Source organism: Cyprinodon variegatus, unplaced genomic scaffold (genome assembly GCF_000732505.1).
Source record: "Cyprinodon variegatus isolate N-32 unplaced genomic scaffold, C_variegatus-1.0 Scaffold38, whole genome shotgun sequence".
NCBI classification, from domain to species: domain Eukaryota; kingdom Metazoa; phylum Chordata; class Actinopteri; order Cyprinodontiformes; family Cyprinodontidae; genus Cyprinodon; species Cyprinodon variegatus.
In genome coordinates, this window is record NW_015150491.1 from 2,007,061 (window position 1) to 2,029,725 (window position 22,665).

The window sequence follows — 22,665 nt, forward strand, 5'->3', positions numbered from 1 at the left end:
TGTTCATCAATGGGTACTTTTAGTGATGGTATATTTTGCAAAGGTTGTGGGCATTTGGGATTTACTGTAGTTTTAAAATTGTCTAATGGAGACGTGTGAATCTGTTTATATGTAGACAAACTAATTCAATTGCTCAATTAATGGACCTCTCAGATCAGAATTAGAATGCCATTATTGTAATTATATGCAGTACAATTACACTTAAAGTCACCAGTGTGAGTGCAAAGACAGAGTATTAAATAAGAAATATATTTACCATTTACAACTCATAAGTTAAATAGGAATTGTGAAAACTGTTGGTGCAAAGGAGGAGGTTTTACTTTTACTTTTACTCCTTTTTAAGACATAGGCACTACAGCAGACATAACACAAAAATATGTCTTTATTGTATAGGTTGTCTGCATGTATTGAGTTTGTATTATTTTTACTGGGTTGTCTTAAATGACGCTTTTCATTCATTCATTCATTCATTCATAAACTGAGATATTTCTTGTGGAAAACTCAGGTGTTGCCCTCTACCTTATAGAAAAGGTCGAAATCACCAAGGCAGCTAAACCTCTGCATGCACTTAGCCTGCTCCTAAGAAGAGAAGATTTAAAACAGCTTTTAAAACATTACTTACTGTACCTAAGCTTTATAGAATATGAGTTTTACCCTTTAAAGAGGAGAATAGACCAATAAGAATAACCAACAATGAAACAACTCAACTTCCAGATCGGTTTAAAAAAAGGTTTTGGAATTTTCCAAATATTAAGTACTTTTGTAGAGTTATATCACCAAAGAAGTTTCCACCCAGCTTACAAAATAAATGTATTGGGATAAGGGGTTTCACAGTAAGAGTCAGAGAGAACAGTCAAAATTAAGTTAAATTTCACATTAAATATTTACTTTATTGGTCTATATAAAAAAAAAGTGGGTATTAGACTACAAAGTATACATATGGAGTAGTTAAATCAGACAACAAACTAGGCAGAACAAGAAAAGTATCAGACTTTATCTCTTGAGATATCTTCTTGCATCTTTTCATCTCCTCAGCTTTTATTAACTGATGTCTCATTTTGTTGCAGGATTTCTTTGGCCAACTGGACCAGCGGGTGCTCAGTGTGTTCTTGAAAGCCTGCGATGAGCTAACAGACATCCTACCTCAAGAGGAGCAGCAGGCTCTGCAGGGAACTGTCCGCAGGCTGCACAAGCACTGGAAGGTCAGGGGTCACCATGCATTAACACTGTAACTAATCACTTTACATCTCCTGAGGTGCATAGCCAATACATCATTAACTTAACAAAGGAGGCCTTTGGTTTTCATAAAGTTCCCCTTTGGCTGTTTCCAATTAGAAAGTGCCAGCTAGATTAAAATGAACACATCTCTGAGTTGATGCCTGTGGGTACAGTTTGTCACTGACAGAGGAAATATTATCCTAAGCTATTGTAGTTTTAACCTGGATGTGATTGTGTTTTTATCAGGATCTTCAAACAGAGGTTCCCTCTCACCTGCTTAGACTAAAAGTGGATGTGGAGAGAAGTCGAGTGGCCTTGATTCTTCAAGACTGCAGAGCAGAGCTGGAAAGAGAGATACAGGCCCTGTCAGGCACCTGCACCAGTGAGCGAGTGATCAAAGAGCACAGGGTAAGCCCTGGAGTTTGTGGAAACTTAGAGCACAGATTAAACTGACAGAAAGAGCTCCAAAAACCTAAATACAGTTTCCTCTTGTTTCATCTCCAGGCCTTTTTCAAGGAACGTAAACCTCTGACTTTGTGCGAGAAAAGAATCAGAAACATGGAGGATCTGTGTCATAATCTACCTGACAACGACCCGGTGTATCGAATGCTGGATTCTACAAAAAAGGCTGTAGAAGAAGTTACTGAACAAATAAAGATCACCCACCTAAAGCTGGAGCAACACCCTGATAAATGGAAAGAGTGGAACGACAGGTATGCAAAATCAGTGAGACATTCCTGAGTTCCTTACAGGTTGTACATAAGAGGTGCTGGTGATGGTTTATATTTTTGCATTTTAGGTTCTGTGAACTTTCTGACTGGCTGTCATCCCAAAGAGGGCAGGTGAGACTTTTAAGAGAGTCAGCAGTAACGTCCCATCACCAGGATCAAATTGATGCTGCTGTCCGGGTGAGTAAAGGAAACCTGTTTACTGTTAAAGGCTCACAGATTAGATTTAAAATCACACCTTATGCTTGAACCATTTCCAGACTCTGCAGGAAGCCTTGATGACCCGTGAGGAGAGCCTATCATGGTTAAAAACTCGCCTCGCCAGGCTGTCAGAGATTAGCTCTGAGCTGGAAGTCCAGAGACAGAGAGCAGCCCTCGCCAAACTTTCAACCGAGCTGCGTGGCCTCTTATCTTCACTCTGTCAGGTATATTCAGTTACTCTAAGGATTAAACTTTTCACTTAGGAGTATTTATTTAAGCATTTTCTGATGTTTTTTTTTAATCCTTTGCCACAGCTGGGAGAAGGCTCTGCCATGTTCCAATATGAGGAGCTGAGGGATGAGGTGCATGGTGCTTTGAAGGAGGCTCTGAGGGCACAAAGGGAGGCTGAGGAGCAGATCAGCAGGATTCTGAACGCAGAGAACCTGGAAGAGGCCAAACAACTTTACCTCATTCACCAGGTGAGTCTGCATAACTGTCAGTTGTCTAAACTATGGAAAATATCCCATTTAATGTACTGCTCTCATGTTTGTGATTCTTAAAGCAACACCTGAAAAGGCTGCATGCTAACAGAAAGGAGGCGGAGCAGCTGGTGACCCACTGCCGCCAGCTGCAGACAGGTGAGGTACTGAGTCAGCCTCTACGGGAACTGGAGGGAGCTTTCGGCGACGTAGACCACAAAACTGGAACAACAGAGCACACCCTGCAGGTAAACAGCGCTGTGACTGTTTGTCTGACTGGTTGAGAGTAATGTTGTATGTTGTTTACTAATTGTTTTGAATTGTCCAGAAATGACTGAAAACAGACAAATATAAAGAGAAAACATAATTTTTGAGCTTAAGAATAAATAAAGGCAGGGAATCTGCTGCCTCACTGAAAGCTTTCGATAATTTCTGATCATTCTTTTTTGTTTCCCCTGCACCTGTATGGAGAAATGTAATGTCTTAATAAACTTAGATTGTTGTTCTCTGAGTCACCATTTCGATGGGATTTATTTGCTGCTGGTAAACATATTTACTGGTACTATATTACTCCCTATTCCAGCAGTAAACAGAAAATCAAAAGACTCTGTGAAAATGAATCATCCACATAGACCGCTGCTGCAGTCATTGATTTTCTTCTGCTGAATGTCAAACACACATTGACCGCCATGTGCGCATCTGACTTGTAATTGTTGTTTGTGTTCCGTATTGGGAGTTTTTATTCACTGCTAATTAAAATCTTTCAGCATGAATGTTTCATGGTTACTGACATTGATTACCACATGGAAAGAAGCTGAACTGAATCTTTGGTTGGAGCAATTTTAACTTGTTTTCAAAAAAGCATTATTTTTGTGTAGAAGATTTGATTTAATTCTAGTTTTTATTTTTTATCACCTTATATTATCTTTTTTTTTTTTTTCTTCACCTTAAGTCAACCCTGAGCTGCTGGCAGAATTTTGAGATGGAAAGAGAAGAAATATGGAGGTTTATTACCGACACTAACAATGAACTACACAGAGAACTGATTTTCAATAGCTTAGAGAGTCTGAGGAGTGAACTGGAGCACCTCAAGGTATGCCTCTTTATTTTCAATACAATCTCTTCTATACAAATACTAAATCCTTATGTTTAAAAAAAAACAGTACTTTTAAGCATCATCATTGCTGTTAATATTGTTTGCAGGAGCTTTTCATAGACATTGAGGAGTATTCCATCCGCAGTGATATGCTGTTGGAGAAGTCAGAAGATATTCAGCTGGGGCCAAAGAACCAGGGTCTTCTTTTACAGCAGGCTCAGTCCTCCAGAGAAATGATTGCACAGCTTCAAAAAGACCTCAAAGAGAAGTATGTACCCATTGTGTCCTCTGCTTCCAAGCCTCTGCTTTTTTTCCAGAATGTTTTTTTTTCCTTTTTTCTTTAAATAACTTGTTTAGAGAAACAGGGACAACAAAGATCCAGATGGAAAATACAAAATTAGGCCAACATAAGTCATATGAATCATTGAATGGAGTAGATCAGTGAGTGCAGTTGTTTGACTCGCGTCATATGTCCCACTAATCAGGCTTATACGCTTGTGTGTGTGTTTGTTAACAACACTTTTGATAACCCAAGTGTCTTTTTTCTCAGTTTGGTCCTTCTTGAGAAGATGTGGGAGCAATGGGAGAGCTTCAGCAGAGAATCAGAGACCCTTTCTCATTGGATCAACGAGAAAGAGAGGGAGCTAGAAGCAGTTAGCTTCACATCCTCCTACGATCCTTTAGATGCTCACATAAGCACAGTGGAGGTATCACTTTTTCATTCTTTGTTTTTCTTTCCTTCTACGTTTAACCTTTCACAAGCCATAAATTCACATTCATGGAATAATTATGGCTGTAATATTAAGTTTTAGTTTTTTTCAGGGGGGATTAGGATGAAAAAAAGGGATGCGTTTGGTTTTCTCCATTTGACTCGGGGTCACACAGGCTCCAATATATGAAAACTCCCTATGCACTTTTGATAATTGTCTCTTAAAAGGTTAAACAGAACTAACCTGGCATTTTTAGGCAGCATTATGCTTCCTGTATGTCAGGTTTTGGTTAGGATTTTTGACCCAAAGCAGAGGCAGGCAGGCAGAGGTACATTTTTTGTAGATTTAATGAAGGGTAGTGGAACAAAGTATATAACCACAGGCAACAGGAATCCAAAAATCTAAATGAAAACAAAGTCCAAAAAACAAACGAGAAACCAGGAGTCCAAAAATTCAAAGATCTAAGGAAAACAAGAAAACACAAGTCAAAGGTTACCAAAAACCTAGGAGCCATCAGGAGGAAGGCTCAGAGAGACGAGTAGGAGGGAGACTGATGAGGTTAGACGAGGACCCAGCAAAGAGGAACTCAAACACAAGAGTATCTATAGGAGACAGAAACAAAGAGAGGGCTAATGAGGAAACTGGGAGCAGGTGTGCACAGAGCAAGAGAAGAAAAGGGCTAGGGAAAAAGGAGAGCAAAAGAGGGCAGCAGAGAGCAACAAATGAAAAACCTTGAAGACTGGAAATAACCACAAAATAATAATTAAACCACTAGGACTATAAAACATTGAGAAAAGTAAAACTAAACACTCAAAAGAAAACATAACAGAACCAAGACTAGGACAGTAACTGAGAAAAAAACAAAGAACACAATAAACTAAAAATTAAACCATAAAAACTAGAAAACAAGGAGAAAAGCAAAACTGGATACTCAAAAGAAAAACATGACAGAAAACAGAAACCTAACACTGTATGAGTTGTCGTGGACAACAACTGGAGAAAATATCCTGTTCAATGTTGATACTGTACAAGCTTTTTCAGAATAAATTAGTGCTTAATGATGTAATCTTATCAACAGGGTTTGCATAGAAAAAAGTTTTACCTGTAAGCACAATTACTTTACAGCATTGTCTTAATGGATTAAATAGGAAGGAATCAAATTAACTTGAAAAATGATAAGAAACTGAATTTAATATTCGACAACTCTTAAAAAAAATGGTTGATTTAAATGAGATTAGATGTTCATTTTAGCCATATGCCATCATCAGGTTTGAGGCTTTTGAACAGCTTCAACCTCAAAACCCGACTGTGTCGTAGTTTTAACCATTTGTTTTAAAGTAGAGTTAAATAATTTGGTTCCTTTATCTTTGATATTCTTTCTAGAATCCTTAATAACCGCTGGCGGTGAAACAGGATTTCAACACAATGCTGCCATACTTTCATCTCTTTGTTTCTCTGGTGCACAGTATGCATGCATGTAGCAAATTTTAAGTGAATGAAATCTATACATAACTCTTAGAGATAAATGGCTCAACAACTGCAGAGATTTAGAATATTCCTTCATTATTATGTTTATTATTAAATATGATCTCAGTTCTGTCAATCTCATGACAGACTTTACAAACAAAATTTGTATATCCAGTTCTAAAGTAATTCACAAATTTGTCTGAGGGAAAAGCTGTTTAATTTTGTTTCTAATGTGTGTTTTCTTTGATCATTACTTTGCTGTTCTTCATCTCTCTAGACGATACACGAGGGATTGGAGGAGAGAAGGACACTTCTAGTGCAGATGGAGACTGAGATTGAGCCCCTGTCCAAGTTCGTGACCCCTGGAGCAGCCAGTCATATCAGAGTCCAACTTGTACAGATAAGGCAACGCTGTGATGAACTGATGGGGAAGATAGAGCAGCTTGGTGTACAGCTCAACCAGAGCACCATCTACAGGCAGAGATGCAATGATAACCTCAAACAGGTGCAAAATATCACAAAACAAGAAAACATGTTTTAAGGTGTTCTAATTTAGCTATATTATTGACATATTTTTCCCCGCTTCAGGTAAAGAAAACAATAAGCGACATCAAAGAAAAACTGGACTGTCCAGTCATTTGTACATCGTCAACTGAGACCTACAAGATCCTCCAGGATCACATGGTGAAAACAAATCACAACTGATACCTCCTACATAAAATATTCATAATACAATGTTTGTTTTTAGGATTCAAATTGTTCATTACACTATTTCTATCGACTTCAGGAAGTTTGCCAGGGTGTTGAGCAGCTGAAACCCAGGCTGATGGCGCTGTGTTCAGCCACAAAGAGGGTTGGAGAGGGCAGCCAGCTGGAAGAAGAGGTGGCTGACCTCCAGAAGCAACAGAAACAGTTAATTGGAGAGGCCGCAGAAAAGCAATCCACACTGGAGAGCCTTCTAGCTCTGTGGCAAAGGTATGGACACAAATCACCAATAGATCATAAACCTGTTTAATAGATGTAAGTTATTGTAATTCTTTTAATTCTGTACTGTAGGAAAATGTCTATTTTTAGTCATGTTTAGTGAATTTATTTCAGATTGCTAATTGATCTGTCCATTCTAAAAACAATACTTGGAAATTTTTTTTTTAATACAAAGCAGTTCCGTTTATTTGCATCTTTCATTTCCAGAGTGTTTCTCTGTCATTTTGTTTAGTCGCTGCTCACACACACATACACACACATTTTATACTGTTGTATAAACATCGCAATTTCCCCTTGTTATTATTGTGCTTGTCTTTTCTGCTGAATTTTCATTTCCTTGTCAATTTCCTTAGTTATTCCCTGAAAAATTCTCTCATTTCAGTGTGAAGTAGCAGAGCGGAATCTTGTTTTCGACACTCTCTTTATGTCTCCTTGTCAGCATTGCTTTTCTCTTCTAATTATATTCTTTTTTGTCACTGGTTTGACAATGAATAGATTTGCACCAGGGTGACTGTATTTTTTTTTTTTACAAAGAAAGAAAAGATCCAGCCTAGTGGTGGAAATTTAGCAGCTTGTCAGTAAATCTATTTATATTAAATCATATTTTTGCTTCTTGTGTCTGTCTTTGTTTTTCTCACTTATTATCTCCACTGTAGGTATAAATAAATTATCACCATGTCACTGAACAGATATACGGTGAAAAGAACTGACAAACAAAAAATATATTGATTTAAAAGTCTGTTAAAGAGATGTTTTTCGTAGGGTTATGCAAAATAACGTAATGTCAATTTTTACGTCCAGATATGAAAAAGAGAACGCATCCATGAAGAGCTGGCTGGACAGATGTGAATCTGTGTGCTTCCCAGACACCGAATCATTCTCTGCAGATAAAATAAAATTGAGGAATGAACTCCAAAACGTCCGGGTAAAATTTGAAAGTCAACGTCCACTTCTATCATTTTGGTCGCCTGGTGTGGCTGGAGTTTGAATCCAGCTTGGTTTTGTTCTGCCTGATCAGGAAATGCAGCAGGAGACAGCATGTTATGAGGCTCTCCTCCACGGTATTGGAAATCTCCAGCTGTGTCTGCACCCAACAGCAGACGAAGCTCGAACCCAGGAGCTGAATGATGACCTTGGTCAGCTTCAGGAGAGATTCGCCTCTGTGAACATGAGTATATCATACAGGTAATTTTGACTTCTTTGTATTTTAGGTCATTTTAGCTTATAAGATCTCTGTTCACACCTAAATCGTCTACTTCCTCTTTAGGAGTAAAGTACTGGAGGAGCACTTAGATCAGTTGGAGCAGTTTGATCAGGCTCTTCTATCTGTGGCACAAAGAAGCGAGAACTTCCTCTCTGTCCTGAGAAGCTCTCCCTATGTTCATATATCGGATCTTGAAGCTGCAGTCACTAAATTAAAGGTATGAAACCTGTTATTTCTATTTTTTAATTGCAGGTGACTTTATAAGAACAGTAGCTATAATCTAGTCTTCAAAAAATGTTTAATGTGACATAAATATGTCTACTTTTTTCAAACTGCTACAGGAGCATGAGGCACAGCTACAGGAAATCACATTACTGACCGAAATACTGAATCAAAATAATTCCTCTCTGCTCCACCACTCCACCCCAGAGGCTGAGCAGCAGCTCCAGGCCTGGACAGAGGACTGTTTGCAGCCCTTCAAGGAGTCCCAGCGTCTTTTACTCGTCCGTAAGGAATGTCTGACTAAAGTAAAGACTTTCCTTTCCAAGCGTGAGGCGGCATCCAAGGCTCTGTCCCACCTTAATGCAGCAGTAGAGGAAAGGGGAAGCTGGGACCATTCTAAAGCTGAAGCTCTGCACAGCAGGATTTTGCAAGTCGCTAAAGACGTGGCCCGACTTGAAGCAGAGGCAGTTGGGTTGGATGGGCTGCTAAGCAAGGCACACCTGCACCTGTGTGGCATAGAATCAAGCGGATCCAAAAGCAGCAGTGATCCTCAGGATAGAACATCCTGCAGAGGACTGGCAGTCGGCCTCATGATGTATCTGGATGAGATACAGAAGGCTGTCGGATGGAGGCAAAGTGAAGCAGATGCTTTAGGGTCTTTGTGGTGCTCTTTCAGAGAGAGAAAAGAAGAAGTGATGAAGAATTTGAAGAAACTGGAAGACGATGCAAGACGAGAGGAAGCAAGGGAGTGCTCTGTGCAAGCCTTTCAAAACAGGTAGCCAAACAACTACAAAGAAAACAGTTCTGATGCTATCAGCCTTTATGAGTAGTGCTCATTGGTAGAATAAAGATAAAATAGAACAACAAGGATGAGTTAAGATTTAAACCCCTCTAGTGAATAGATAAATGATCCTTAAGCGTCTGAAGCCAATAAGCTGAAGCCAGATTCCAGCCAGATGGATTAATTCATTTCAGTGTGATGTCTTAAAACAATGAGATGCTGGAATTGGGTAATCCTCATTGTTTTTTTTCTGGTTCGGTTTCTCCCAGGCTGCGTTTCTTTGTCCAGCTGGAGGATGAGTTGCAGTCCCTGCAGCACTCCCAGCGATGGTTGGAGGAGAAGGGGAAGCAGCTGGCTCAGCGAGACAGTGAGCTGGCAGCTGAAGCTCTAAGAGAGGTGGCACTGGTGAAGGCAGCCTGGGAAAACCTGAACACAACGATAACAAATAGGTATCCCTTCAAAACAGTGATGATTAACTTATCCATTTAAGATTAAATACTTTTTTTTATTTTGTTCAATCTGTACTCCTATATTTGTGCTCTTTGTTCTCTTGCAGTCAGGAGCAGAGCGGAGTTGTGGTCGACCTTCTACGCTTGTTCCTCCATCTGAAGACGAACATCAACGCAGTTGTGGAAAATGCTCTGTCCGTTGCTCATAATCTGCCTGACCACAACCACAGTGCTCAGGATGCCAGAAGGGTTTTCACACAGGTCAGTAAATTTTGTTATTCTAGTAGAAAACAATGTGCAATGAATAATCTTTGTTTATGTTATGTTTAACCACATTTGTAGATACTGATTCCAGGGATACAGAAATGTTTACAGGGCTATATTAGATCAGTGAGAGAAAATGTTACTTAAAGTATCCTTTAACCACTGCAAATTACCCTTATTCAGTTCAATGTGTCGCAGTCAGTTGGGACACTTCAAGACACCTAGGCTGTGTCCGAATGTCTGCCCTAACCACTATGTAGGGCACTATTTAGTGGTTATGCCATTTTAAATAAGTGTCCGAATGTCTAGTGGAGGAAAAAGTAGTGGACTCAAAATTTCCCACAACACACTTTGAAAAATAGGGATCATCCATGGTCACTAGAGAAGCAGATATATCCTAGAATGCTTTGTGAGGAGAGCTCTCCTCGCAAAGCATCATGGGATTGACTGTCACAGCGACTCGCTGTTGCCATAGGCTGTCGCTACCTGAGAGCGGCAACTAATAACAAAGATGGTGCTGGTGTCGTGCAGGGAGGTTGAGTTATGTGACCAATGGGGAGCGAAAAGTTGCAATCATCTGTCTAAAAGGTCAATCACGTGGGTTCCCTATATAATGCCTGCTCTATAAAGCGATTGGGGCATCTGGGGTTTAGGGCTGATGTTTGGAAACAGCCCCAGTCACTGGTATCAATGTTTTTTTTTCTGTGTGTTGTTTTCATTAAAAAAGACTGCATCCATGAGGAACGGAGTCTCTATCTGTTTCTTTATGCACGTTTTTCTGTTTGGACTTCACGTGCAAAAGCAAAAAAAATCCTGCAGCGTTATAATAGTCTTCAAATGCAGAAATTGGAAAAATGATATTGGCAGAACATGAATTTAGGTGTTGTATTTATGGGAACTCATATTTGATAAATGTTTATTTTTTATATAATTTACCATGAAGATGACAGAGGCGGATTATATAAAAAGGCTGGAGAGCATGTCAATTTGTGTCACTGCAGTAGCCTAAATAATATGGCAGAAAATAATGTAAGTACCTCCTTGTCTACTCATGTGAAAGGATGGATGGTAACTTGTCGCTTCTGAAAAAGGGCATATTTTCATAATGCTACTGTAAGGAGTAGCTCTCACCCTGCAGTTTGTGTCATACATTCTCTCCCTCTAGTGGCAGCTTGGTATCATTTAATATCTGTGCTCTGGTGTCTATCCATGCAGCATGAGGCTGTCCAAGCTGACTTGAGAGAAAAACAAGAAGACATGGACCAGCTCATCTCCACAGTCGAGGAACTTCAGAGAGAACTGGAGAAGGTTCCTAACTCAGATATGTTTTCTGTCCTGAATGAGGTAGAAGCTCTCAGGGACCAGTGGCTGCTGGTGAGTTGAGCCTGGAAAGTTCAGGCTATGCTCCTTCTTTAATAAATGAACTGTTTGCAAAAAACTGAAGCTGATAGTATTTACATTATTGACACTAATCAGAAACTATTTTTGTTTTTTTTTTTTTTTAGATTGTTACAGAAATCATCAAATCAACAAATCATTATCAACATTTTTCCATAAACAACCAGATCTTACACTGAAATTTAATGAATGAAAGAATGTAAATTGTTTTGTTGTTTTCAAAAAAGGAATGATGTTATTTATAATCCAGCTCTGCCACAAACCAGGGTCATTTTACAGTGTTTATCTCCAGGATGTGTGTTTTTTATATGTATATTTTTTTCCATTCTTTAGGATTTATTTATCTCCTCAACTGTCACAAATGAGACAGAACAACAAACATGTCTAGACAGGTTATCTTCCTTTCCGTCGCTCCCTCACGTCTCACTCCCACATCTGTCAAACTAATTATGCCTCATTTTTCCTCCACCTCCCTGAAAAGCCCACCATCCCTTGTTAAGGAGAGACAGAGGCGGCTAAAAAACAAAGGAGGGACACCCTTCCTCTGAACTTGATTGAGATGCATTCTGCTCTGCTTTCTGTCAAACAGCTCGTCTTTGCGTTTCTTTCAGGTCTCAGAAAAAATTCAGACAAATACAGAGAGGCTGGGATACTGTGTAAAACTTTGGGATGACCTGAAGGCCATGGAGCAGGACATCAACCAGTGGACGGCCGGGTCCATCACCGATCTCACCGACACTGTTGCCAGACTCAGTGATAAGGGTTTGGCAGACGCCTGTCTCACCACATTTCAGGTTGGAGCTGCAACCTTCAGCATAGTGATGACAGACGGGAAGTGTTCAGAAAGGCGATAGAGATCCTAATTAAAATTTCTTACACTTTAAACTAAAGGCTGAAATGGAAAAGAGGGAGCAGAGGTTGGACATCCTGCAGGATAGAGTGGCAGAACTGAAGGAACGAGCCAAACTACAGGAGACCCCAATACAAATGCAGGTGAATATAATTTGAGACAACAACGGTATGTAAAGTATTATGTCTGCAGTATCAAGAAAAAGAAACCTAAGACTTCTTTCACTTCTTTACAACTATTGAACAAGAGGATTGTCTATGTTGATAATTATGCTCTCTTACTACAGCAGAAATTAAAAAGCATATCCTACAAATTCAGGATTAGTTTGTCCTCAGTAATTGTGAGTGTTTTTCATAAGCTGTATTTAGTTCAGTGTGGGATTTGTCAAGAGTTTGAGTAAAAAATACCAGAGTATTGGGATGACACAAAAATATAAAACGGGAATGTATGCTCCATACACTGAGAAAGCTTGGGTTATAATAATACTTTTACTCATTAAAAAAAATGTGTCATATATCAACAGTATGATAGTAAACCGTTTGGGATTTCAGAACTATAATTCATGTATTTATTATTGTTACTTTAACATGTTCCTTTTCATACTAAGACTGAAAAAACATTTATTTTATTTAGAGTTTTTTAACCTGCCAATTAACATTCTAATGGAAAGCGATGTTTGAATCTTTGCAACAATATGAAGGCCTATAAAGAACACTCTTCATTGGTAGTTAAAAGTTATGATTTAGGAGTAAACATAAAAGTTTTAATCGTTTTTGTTCCCACGCTGTTAGGTTTACTTTAACTTCTGTTTCTTATAACATAGTAAAAGGTATAGGATAGTGTTATATGCATCGTTCCTACCTAAAATGAATTTGTATTCTAAATGTCTATTTTTTGTAATCACATCTTATGACATAAAATAATTCTTCACCACAGAAGTTTTTTGAGCATCTTTTACTCCTTGCACAGCATTATGCACCACTTAAGCTAGTCTTAACTTGGCTTTTCTTTTAAAACTGATCAAGTGATTTAACCCTACCAGGTTCTAGAATCGGATCTGAGGAAGAAAATGTTCCACGCGCAGGAGGCATACAACCAGGCCAAACACACTCTGACCTACTTCGACTTCCAAAAGCAGCGACTGGACGACCTGATGTCCCAGATGACTGAGCGGCTGGCTGCAGTGGAAGGGTCCTTGTCGGACCTCACTGAAGCTGGTTCCCTTGAAGATATTTGTACACTGAAGGTAATCCTAATTCATTCCAGTTTTGGGGCATGTGCATAATTAAGACTGCTTCTTTAAGACAATAAGATAAAATATTCCATTGATATTCCTTTTAGCTATCAAAAGATCTTTGATTTTATTAAAGCATGGCTTTAAGACATTACATGAACATGGCCTAGTGGTTAGGTAATTAAGAAAGACCCTTAACCCCACACTGCTCCCAGGGCACCGCACAATGGCAGCCCACTGCTCTCCAAGGGGATGGGTTAAATGCAGACAGTTCATTTGTTGCTTTGTTCGTTCCCTGCAATGACAATAAAGTTGAATTCTATTCTATTCTTTTACAAAATGTGGATAACCTTGAAGGGTGTCAATATATTTTGAAAGGTAGTATATCTTCTATACAACCAGTTCACGAGTTTGGAAATTACATCACATGTTGTTTTCAATAATAGTAAGCATAATAAATCAAAATATCCCATATTTAGCATTTTATTTCAACTGGTGGGCCAAGAAAACATTGCTTTGAGAATGAAAGGACAGGCAAACTTTCAAGGAAAGTGCTTAAATAACTTTGGAACCTCATGTAAAGAAATCAGTCAAGGTCACAGAGAGATTACAAGACATTTAGTGGAGTAATCCATCAAACAACAATGACAAGACAGAAAATTAAATACAGAAATAACAAGAAAACTATAATAGCAATCAATGGGATGTGGAGTAGCTGTGGAAAAAGTGTGAAAGCTGAGGGAGGACTAAAATATTAACACAACATGAGCCTTGGTGAAACACAAAGAAACTATCAAGTATGAGAAAAATTGTAAAATAGCAGAAAAGCCTGAACGTATATGGAAATACCTAAATGTATAAACGCAATCAATAGCATAATACTGAAAAAAGCACAGAAGAAAAACGAAATCGATACATTTGGGGATCATGACAGAAAACCAGAATGCTTAGGGTTGTACGCTCAGAGTTAATTTTACATGTTGCCCAAAAAGCCACATCTTGATCTAATCCACTCAGAGCATCTTTCACATGATGTCTGCCTTTTCCCGGCTTGGGTTATATGTTGTTAAGCTAGCTGTAAGCAGAAGAAGCTAGAGTACATACTCTGTACTCTGTGACATCCACAGAGTATGCGTTTGATCTTCAGTATTTCAAATAAGGGTGCTAAATTGCAAAATATATTTGTTTTGTTTGTGGGCATGTTGTGGATGACAAAGATTGCCGTTAAGACATGCAAACCGATTTGGTTGCACCTGTTTAAATGAGCAGAGTGCGTGTTCTACTGGCAGTTTGAGAGTGTCTGTAAAAGAAAAATGAGGTTCAAAGCCATGGAGATGGAGGTTATAATTATAAATATTTTATGAAGTGCAAAAAAATATTTAATTAAACATACCTGCACTTTATGTAAAGTTATTCTTTGATTAAATTGTCGCAAGAAAAAAATCCCTGCTGCAAAGAGATACTTACTCTCACCCTAACAACCCTTCTTTTTATATTGGATTTTCCATAAACATTCTACTATATTTTAAGTTTATTTTCTTGATTGGTTTAACCGTATAAAGACTGTCTGCATTCCTGCTCTATAAATTTGTACAGACATGTATATAAGTTTTTTTTTGTCTTTATTAATATTACTCTACTGTTGTTATTTCTGACTGTCCAAAAATGTTAACACACACAACGAATCTCTCCATCATCTGGCATTGTACGAATACTTATTCTATGGCAACAATGATGATTACAATGGATGTATACTGAAAAAAATATGCAAAAACCACGGCCACAGTTATTTCAGATGTGGAAATTCACTTTGCATGTGGTAAATCTTTAAAAATGCATATTCTAGATCGATATAGGGATTGAGGGATTTAGGGGTTAGGGGAGACATTCGGATACAGCCAATTACAACAAAATGCTAGAATTAAAACAGGACTACTGCAGAATTCATGGTATTTAAATAATTAGTATGAATGTTTTATGGGGGAGTGTTTGTCTCTGCAGGCATCTCGGAGTCTTGTGTGTAATTAAACATAAATAAGTGCTCAACTCTTTAAACATCTTCTGTAGAACCATAAATCAATGTAAACAGCACCAGCGTATAAATATGTACTTAGCTCTATTATCAATGGCCTCATGAAAAAATGGGTTGTCTTCAGTTGAAAAATCTAGGTGTTTGCATTCACTGCCCTTTTGGTACGTTATGATCAGTATAGATTGATCCCCAACTGGTTTTGACACCTATTGGTTTTAGGCCACCCCTTAGTAAATATTGATTCCCGCCTGGCCGCCCCTCTGAAGTTTTCTGGAACTGCCATTGCATGTGCAGCATAGAGGCAGTAAATCAGATTTAGAAAATGCAACAGTCATAACTCTTGATTTCTCCCTTTTTCTATTGAAGGACCTGCAGGGTGTTGTGCAGCAGCAGAGGGCAGACATGGACTCAGCTAGAGATGCACTGACTTCCCTCAGCAGATCACATCCATCTCAAGAGCTTTTGGTCCTTTCCTCTGATCTCACCTCCATCGCAAAGCGAACAGAGGTTGTTGCCCATCGCTGTGCCAGAACCAGGGGCAGCCTCCAGGAAGGATTACAGCTCCACTTTAATGGTGAGACACTTGAAAAATTGACTTACGTTAGAGGAGTGTTTTGTTTTTTTTGTTTTTTTTTCAGTAAAACACAGTAATTCATCCAAATAGAGCAGTCAGCATCACTTCATCCAGAAGAATCAGAAATAGACTCAAAACATTTCTTAAAGCCTCATAATCAGCCGATCGAAAACAACAAGATTACTCAATGCAGCATAATTCTTTCATGTTAGCCGTGCAACAGATTTGCTGTTGATTATCCTTCATTTTTCCCCAGAGCACACTCAGTCCTCCCACAACAACCCACACACCGTCCACACATATTGTCAGGTACACTGATACGCTTTCTTCACTCCGACACACACCTGTGCCTCGGAGAGCGATGGCGCCTTCGTCACATCCGCTCTCGAGGGAGCCATTATAGGCTTGTTGCCAAGGCAGCCAAGCACTGCATGCTGCGGACACGCCCACACTTCCCATCTGCCTCAGCACATTAACTCTCCTTGCTTTTCTCCTCCTTTGACTTTTAAATCTTCTCTGCCTCTTTTTTTTTTTTTTTTTGCTGTGCACAATTCTTTAATGTCAAAAAGCATTATTCGTGTTTTGAGTTTAAGCTCATCTGCTATCTGTTCTCCTCAAAACAGGGCTTGTTCAAAACTTTAAGTCCTGGCTGTCAGAGCTGAAGTTGGAGCTGAAAGACTGTTTCAATCAATCAGGAGATGTCATCCTCCTTACTGCCAAGTTACAGAGACTGAAGGTACTGTTAAATCTCACATGCTAACGCTGTGTTTCTCTCTGTGTAATCAATGATTTCGAAAAGTATTTACACCCCATGACCTTTTTAATTGCAATAACAATTTAATCTAAAATTAATTTGTTATTTTTTAGTTCTACTAATGTAGAACTGTCAGTCTTAAAGCAACTCATTCCTCTCTTCGACCACAGATCTCACTCGAGCAGTCGTCAGAGGGTGAGGAGCGTCTCTCTCAGATTCATAAAGAAGCCGGGAAGCTCCAGCTCCACCTGAGCAAAGTCGAAGCAGCACAGATCCATGAAAGTCTTTCTTCCTGTCAGAAAGAATGGAAGAATTACCAGGACTGCTGCTGTCAGAGCCAGCTAGACCTGAAAGACAGCATTGACCTTTTAAAGAAGTAGGCTATCTGACTTTTGCTGTCATATCAACTCAAAATCTTTATCTAATGTCTGTTTTCCTCGTCCCTGTGTTAGCTTTGATGGTTGTGTGGAGAATACAAGAGAATGGCTTAAGAAGATGAAGGTCGGCCTTAAAAATGAGCCTGATATTGTGGTAGAGAGCCAGAGAGGAGCCGCCGATCCCACAGAAGAGCTGCAGAGGATAGAGAACTTAAATAAAGAGCTGATAGCGCAAAGGTTTGTGGAGAGGGTGCCCAAGGCCATATGCTGTACATGCTGGAAGATCAACTGTCAGAGTAATTTTCTGCTTTTTTTTCTTTTTATCTAGGGAGTCTATTGAGCGTGTTTGTCTGGAGGCCCAGGCTCTTTCTGAATCCGGCCGTGGTACAGGAGAAGAGGTCAGAGTAACAGCCCAGCTCCAGATGGAGTATCAAGCTCTCCTGAAGGCAGCCAGAGAGAGACTGCGGGGCTGCCAGGAGAGCCAGGCCTTTGGAGATGCCCTCCAGGGAGTTTGGGCCTGGCTGGAGGAGATCCAAGAGAGATTGGGTACTGTAGACAGCACGATTGGAACCAAAGAGCAGTTAGAGAAGAAACTGGAGACTGTGCAGGTGAGACACAGGGAGTGGAGAACAATATGTTTAAAAAAATATAAATTCCCCTTTGCTTCCAATATGCAAATGTTTGTCTTTACAAACGGCTCTCACTCATTTTTATTGCAGCAGACACAAGAGGGGGCTGTTTGTTTTAGAAAACATGCCTTAATCCTTTGTCTAGTTCCCGTTTCCAAAGACTCTGCTCTGTTTGCACAGGACATCCTGCTTTTGAAGGGAGAAGGGGAGGTGAAGTTAAATATGGTGATGGGTAAGGCTGAGCTCACCCTGCGTAACTATGGAGCCGGTGGACAGGAAGGGATCCGCTCTCAGCTGCAGGAAGTGGAAGATGCATGGGCCACGCTATTGGTTACTGCAATGAGCTGCCACAGGTATCCCACATAAAACACCATCTTCAACTGTTTGTACATGTTCAAGCTTTTAACATTTTGTTACTTTACGACCACAATTACTGGATTTCATTTGATTTTATCTGAAGGATCAACAGAGAATGGTCCATGATGGTAAAACAAAGTTTTTTTTTACGCTTATACCCATAAATAAAATCCAGTCTATACAGCTACCTTCTGTATTTAAGGAGAAAATCACCTTCACCTCTTTATCTTTTAAATCTTAGCATATATTCTGTGAATGTTTTGGAGGTTTCTTTGAAAACAATGGAGGATAAACAGCCTTAAAAAAGCCATATTGAGCTACATTTTAGCAAGGATATTGCACACAAACACCACGAGGCCACAACGACTCAGACAATCACAGCTGGGGTTCAAACTGGCAACCCTCCGGTTGCAGGTGGAATTCCATCATCCATCCATTTTCCGTCACGCTTCCTCAAGTGGAATTGCAAGGGGTGCTGGTGTCTATCTCCAGCTGTCAATGGGCGAGAGGCGGGATACACCCTGGACAGGGTGCCAGTCCATCCCAGGGCAACACAGAGACAAACAGGACAAACAACCATTCACCCACACACTCACACCTAAGTAGAATTTAATGAAGCCAATTAACCTAACAGTCATGTTTTTGGACTGTGGGAGGAAGCTGGAGAACATGCATGCGGAGAAAATGCAAACTCCATGCACAACAACCCCAGGCCCGGGAATCATACCTTCTTGCTGCAAGGCAGCAGTGCTACCGACTGCACCACTGCAGGTGGCAGGGTGCACCTGCAGGGTGAATTCCTGCATCTTAAAATAAATTTTTTTTAACTACTAACGTTTGGTTATTTGAATGGATTTTATACGACTGCTGAATGTGGTAGAAAATAAGCATCATGCTGTATGACAGCCTTTATTCAACAGGGAAACTTACATTGGAGTCTTTAGAAAACGTTAAACCTTTGGTCCTTATACTTCAGCAACACTATTATTGCAGGTTACATTAAAGGTATAGTGGAGGATTTTCACAAAGTTTTTTAAAAGATCCGCCCTCTCCACTTAAAAAAAAAACATGTCATGCACAACCCTGTACCCACTCCTGAAAGGGAGCCCAATTTTCCTAGTGAACGCTCTGTTAAAACTTGCTGTTCTCATAGCTCATACAAGCTTACTGTGTCTGAACAACCCTTGGCCATTTTCAAAGACCCACTGAGAGAAAGGTGAGCTTTGTGAAGTAAAAATGAGTACTGAGAGTTGATATGCAAGGAAGAAAAACATGTATTTTACCCTGCAGAGGAGAACGACACAAAACAGCTGAATACAGCTCTCAGTGTGGCTCTGGGGTGTTCAGCAACCCACCCCTGCATATAAAGAGGCTCCACAGACATAAACATTGTTTCTTCAGTTCATCAAGGACATAAATTTAGTCAGATAAATACTTCAGACAACTGTTTCCCATCCATACCATAAACAGGACGTGAGAACTTTGAACACAGTGAAAACTTTTCCTTCTTATCTAAACTAGGGAGGAAACCTCTCAGGCTTCTAAATAACCAACCTGATTCAGGCAAAGAAAAAGCTCGCTTTTAAACATTTTATCTCACAAACAGGCCAAGGAAAAATATGATTCCACAGCTTCAAAGACTGTCTGAAACCATAGCTCATCACAGATATATGCCTGAAAGTGCGCATGCGCAGAAAAAGATAGCTAACTGGACGAGCGAGTAGGAAGGTCTTATGTAAACTTATCAGCAGAATGATTGACAATTAGAAGAAGATGATCCACTAGGAAATAAAAGATTGTCTAGGTTGCTGTGCCTTGGCATTAATATTGTTGCTTAAGACATTTCTTAAAATCTTTTGATCTTTTTTTTCTTTTCCTTCCATTCAAAGATTTTAGAGACAACTCATCTGCGTGAAACAAACTCCTCACAGTGGGGAGCTTGTTGTTTTCATCATGATGAATTGTGTGTCATTGCTATTAATTACCATTAAGGTAAATACATGATGAGAAATATTCCTCGTTTTCTAAATCTGATTGATATGTCTTAGTTTGCCCTCTTCATGTGTGTACGTGCCTTAGCATGCACATGGCCTGGTTTGCGTGTGTATTTAATTGAGCAATTATAGTTCCTGTTAGGAAAAAAATTGATCTCATTAGAGGCTAAATGGGGGATGGCAAACAGTGGGTCACTGGTGGTGGTGGGGTGTTTATGTTTTAAGGGGAATGAGGGAACAGGAGGCGAGGGGGAGCAGGTGAAGGAGATCTGCCCGTGTGTGGATATTGCTGTTTGTTCACGTGGGGTAGACAGATGGCAAGGAAAATTATGGGTGTGCATCTTTGTCTGTCTTTGAACCCTCTTATAGAAGAGGATAAAACACTTGGCCAGAACTACTGACAATTTAGAAAAATACACTCAAGATTTAAGATTATAAACAATCTTATTGGATCTAAAAATCTTTAGATCATGTTTTAAAGTCATAAAACATATCTTGTAAATTGTGTTTTTCAGGGTTTCCCTTTTCTTTCATGTGGAACACGTTTTTTCATTCAAATATTGAAGTCAAAGATAAAAACAGAGATGTCTTTTCCTTCTAGTCGATTAGAGTGGACTGTGTCTCAGTGGGGGGGATACCTCGAGAGTGCTGCTCAGCTCCAAAACTGGATGGAAGCTGTGAAAAGGGAGGTGTGTGCCCCGCTCCCACCGCAGCCAGGACCCAGAGAGAAGGCCTCGCAATTAGAGCGACTCAGAGCCCTAATGGCTGACCTGGAAGACCACCAGATGGCGCTCTCCAGCCTGGAAGAAAAAGCCCGAGAACTTTATAAGAAGACAGGTGATGCCAGCTTCAATCATGGTGCTCGCACTCAGCTACAGGTGCAGTGTGATCATCTCACTGCTTTGGTTGAGGTGAATAAAACCTTTTTTTCACATTTTCTAGTTGTTTTTCTGTAAAAAAAAAGAAATCTGAAAACTTAAACTTTGTATGTGTGTTTTGTAGGAGAGAGTTCGTCTGGCTCAGGTGGTGGTGTTGGAGCACCAGGACTATCTGGAGGCTGTTCGTGAGCTCACTGATTGGCTGATGTCTGCAGGGGAGGAGCTACAGCATTGGTCTGATACATCAGGAGACTCTACCTCTGTCAGAAAAAAACTCTTAGAAGTAAAGGTGAGGAAAATGCTAAAAAGAAATAGTTTAAATACTATTGATAGTTCTGTTTTATTTATTTTTATTTTTCTAAAAAAATAAAATAAAATATATATATATATATATATATATATATATCAACAATGGGTGGTGAGGTTGATTGAGGACCCAGATGCAGAGACAAGTGAAGCAGGGATGAGTTCTGATAGGTTTAATTGTTGACCAAAAAGCGGCAGAGGCAGAAATCCAGAAATCCAACTCAAAATATAAAACAAACCAAAATCATGGAGACATCAGNGAAAATGCTAAAAAGAAATAGTTTAAATACTATTGATAGTTCTGTTTTATTTATTTTTATTTTTCTAAAAAAAAAAATATATATATATATATATATATATATATATTAAAAAAAAATCAAAGCAAATAGAATGTCTTTGAACTAGAATTAAGGAAAAATTTAGTCTGGCAGGCATGACGGCCAAATAAAAAAAGGGTTATGAGGCTTACCTTTGGAGTAGAGATGTACTGATCAGGGTTACACTGGCCTAATACCAATACTGAGTTCTTTGTGATGTTTTACCTGTTGATTAGAAATTAGATTCCTGAAGTACCATAAAAATGTAGACTAATTTGGGTCAACTTTACATAAATGCAAAGGTAAAATTCAAGAAATATTGATGTTGAAAGAAAGAACCTCTAGAGTTACCTTCATGGGGATAGAGATAATTGTGTGAATACAGAAAAAACAATGTTTACGACCTACACATTAAGTATTTGATCCATAATTTTACCTGGATTTTATGAAATTTAAGGCAAATAACATGTTGTTTCTTCATCCAGTTAAAGACTTACAAATCCTCATGTATCCATTCAGCACCTCAACACCTTAAAAGATGCACATCTGTAGTTTAAATGAATTTAATTTGACATTGTTTAACTTGATTTCAGTAAAAATCGGTTAAAATCCTCTAAGAACCACTGCCACCTAATAATTTTGTTTTGAAGAGGCTTTTACTTTTCCAAGTTGTTTCTACTGCCAAGATGGGTTTCTTAAAAATAAACTATTGGAAATATCACCTTCGGATAAGGTTTTTCTGAAGCATTTTGAATTATTTAATCGGCAGTAGCTGTAGAATAATGAAGATCTTGTAAGATTAAAATAACTTTTTACAAATTCATGAAAACAAAGACAATATTTGTCTGTTCCTTTTATTTGTGTATTTAGTTTTGTTGTGTTAATATGATTGTAGATGAAAATAGAGATCGACCAAAACCGTTTTTTAAACTGACGCAGATACCAATTATTTTTAATCTAACCAACTCTCAATATGTATTACCAATGTTTTTGGGTGATTCTTGGAGCTGATATTTATTTTTTTCCTGATATGATAACAAATGTTATACAACCAAATGAATACAAAATGAAATAAAGAGAGAAACATTTATTAACAAATCAAACAAACCATTGGAAAAGGCTATCGAATGTAGGGAGTGTCAATGCATGTGCTTCACGTGAT

At 39.0% G+C, this 22,665-nt stretch overlaps 1 protein-coding gene across 1 annotated transcript in view; it reads left to right on the top strand.

Annotated features, from left to right (window-relative positions):
- The window catches only part of LOC107081417 (nesprin-1-like), a 150,736-nt gene that overhangs the window by 31,750 nt on the left and 96,321 nt on the right, over positions 1-22,665 (top strand). Inside the window, exons 22-52 of the mRNA XM_015369602.1 lie at positions 1,068-1,202; positions 1,465-1,626; positions 1,723-1,931; positions 2,018-2,126; positions 2,207-2,371; positions 2,462-2,626; positions 2,710-2,874; positions 3,579-3,719; positions 3,830-3,990; positions 4,273-4,429; positions 6,177-6,404; positions 6,488-6,583; positions 6,687-6,874; positions 7,685-7,808; positions 7,902-8,068; positions 8,151-8,304; positions 8,429-9,084; positions 9,360-9,539; positions 9,647-9,800; positions 11,019-11,177; positions 11,813-11,995; positions 12,093-12,194; positions 13,094-13,297; positions 15,684-15,891; positions 16,515-16,627; positions 16,816-17,021; positions 17,098-17,259; positions 17,351-17,630; positions 17,832-18,004; positions 20,604-20,913; positions 21,005-21,169. Of these exons, the coding sequence (XP_015225088.1) occupies positions 1,068-1,202; positions 1,465-1,626; positions 1,723-1,931; positions 2,018-2,126; positions 2,207-2,371; positions 2,462-2,626; positions 2,710-2,874; positions 3,579-3,719; positions 3,830-3,990; positions 4,273-4,429; positions 6,177-6,404; positions 6,488-6,583; positions 6,687-6,874; positions 7,685-7,808; positions 7,902-8,068; positions 8,151-8,304; positions 8,429-9,084; positions 9,360-9,539; positions 9,647-9,800; positions 11,019-11,177; positions 11,813-11,995; positions 12,093-12,194; positions 13,094-13,297; positions 15,684-15,891; positions 16,515-16,627; positions 16,816-17,021; positions 17,098-17,259; positions 17,351-17,630; positions 17,832-18,004; positions 20,604-20,913; positions 21,005-21,169 (5,781 nt within the window). The remainder of the gene's footprint in view (positions 1-1,067; positions 1,203-1,464; positions 1,627-1,722; positions 1,932-2,017; positions 2,127-2,206; positions 2,372-2,461; positions 2,627-2,709; positions 2,875-3,578; positions 3,720-3,829; positions 3,991-4,272; positions 4,430-6,176; positions 6,405-6,487; positions 6,584-6,686; positions 6,875-7,684; positions 7,809-7,901; positions 8,069-8,150; positions 8,305-8,428; positions 9,085-9,359; positions 9,540-9,646; positions 9,801-11,018; positions 11,178-11,812; positions 11,996-12,092; positions 12,195-13,093; positions 13,298-15,683; positions 15,892-16,514; positions 16,628-16,815; positions 17,022-17,097; positions 17,260-17,350; positions 17,631-17,831; positions 18,005-20,603; positions 20,914-21,004; positions 21,170-22,665) is intronic.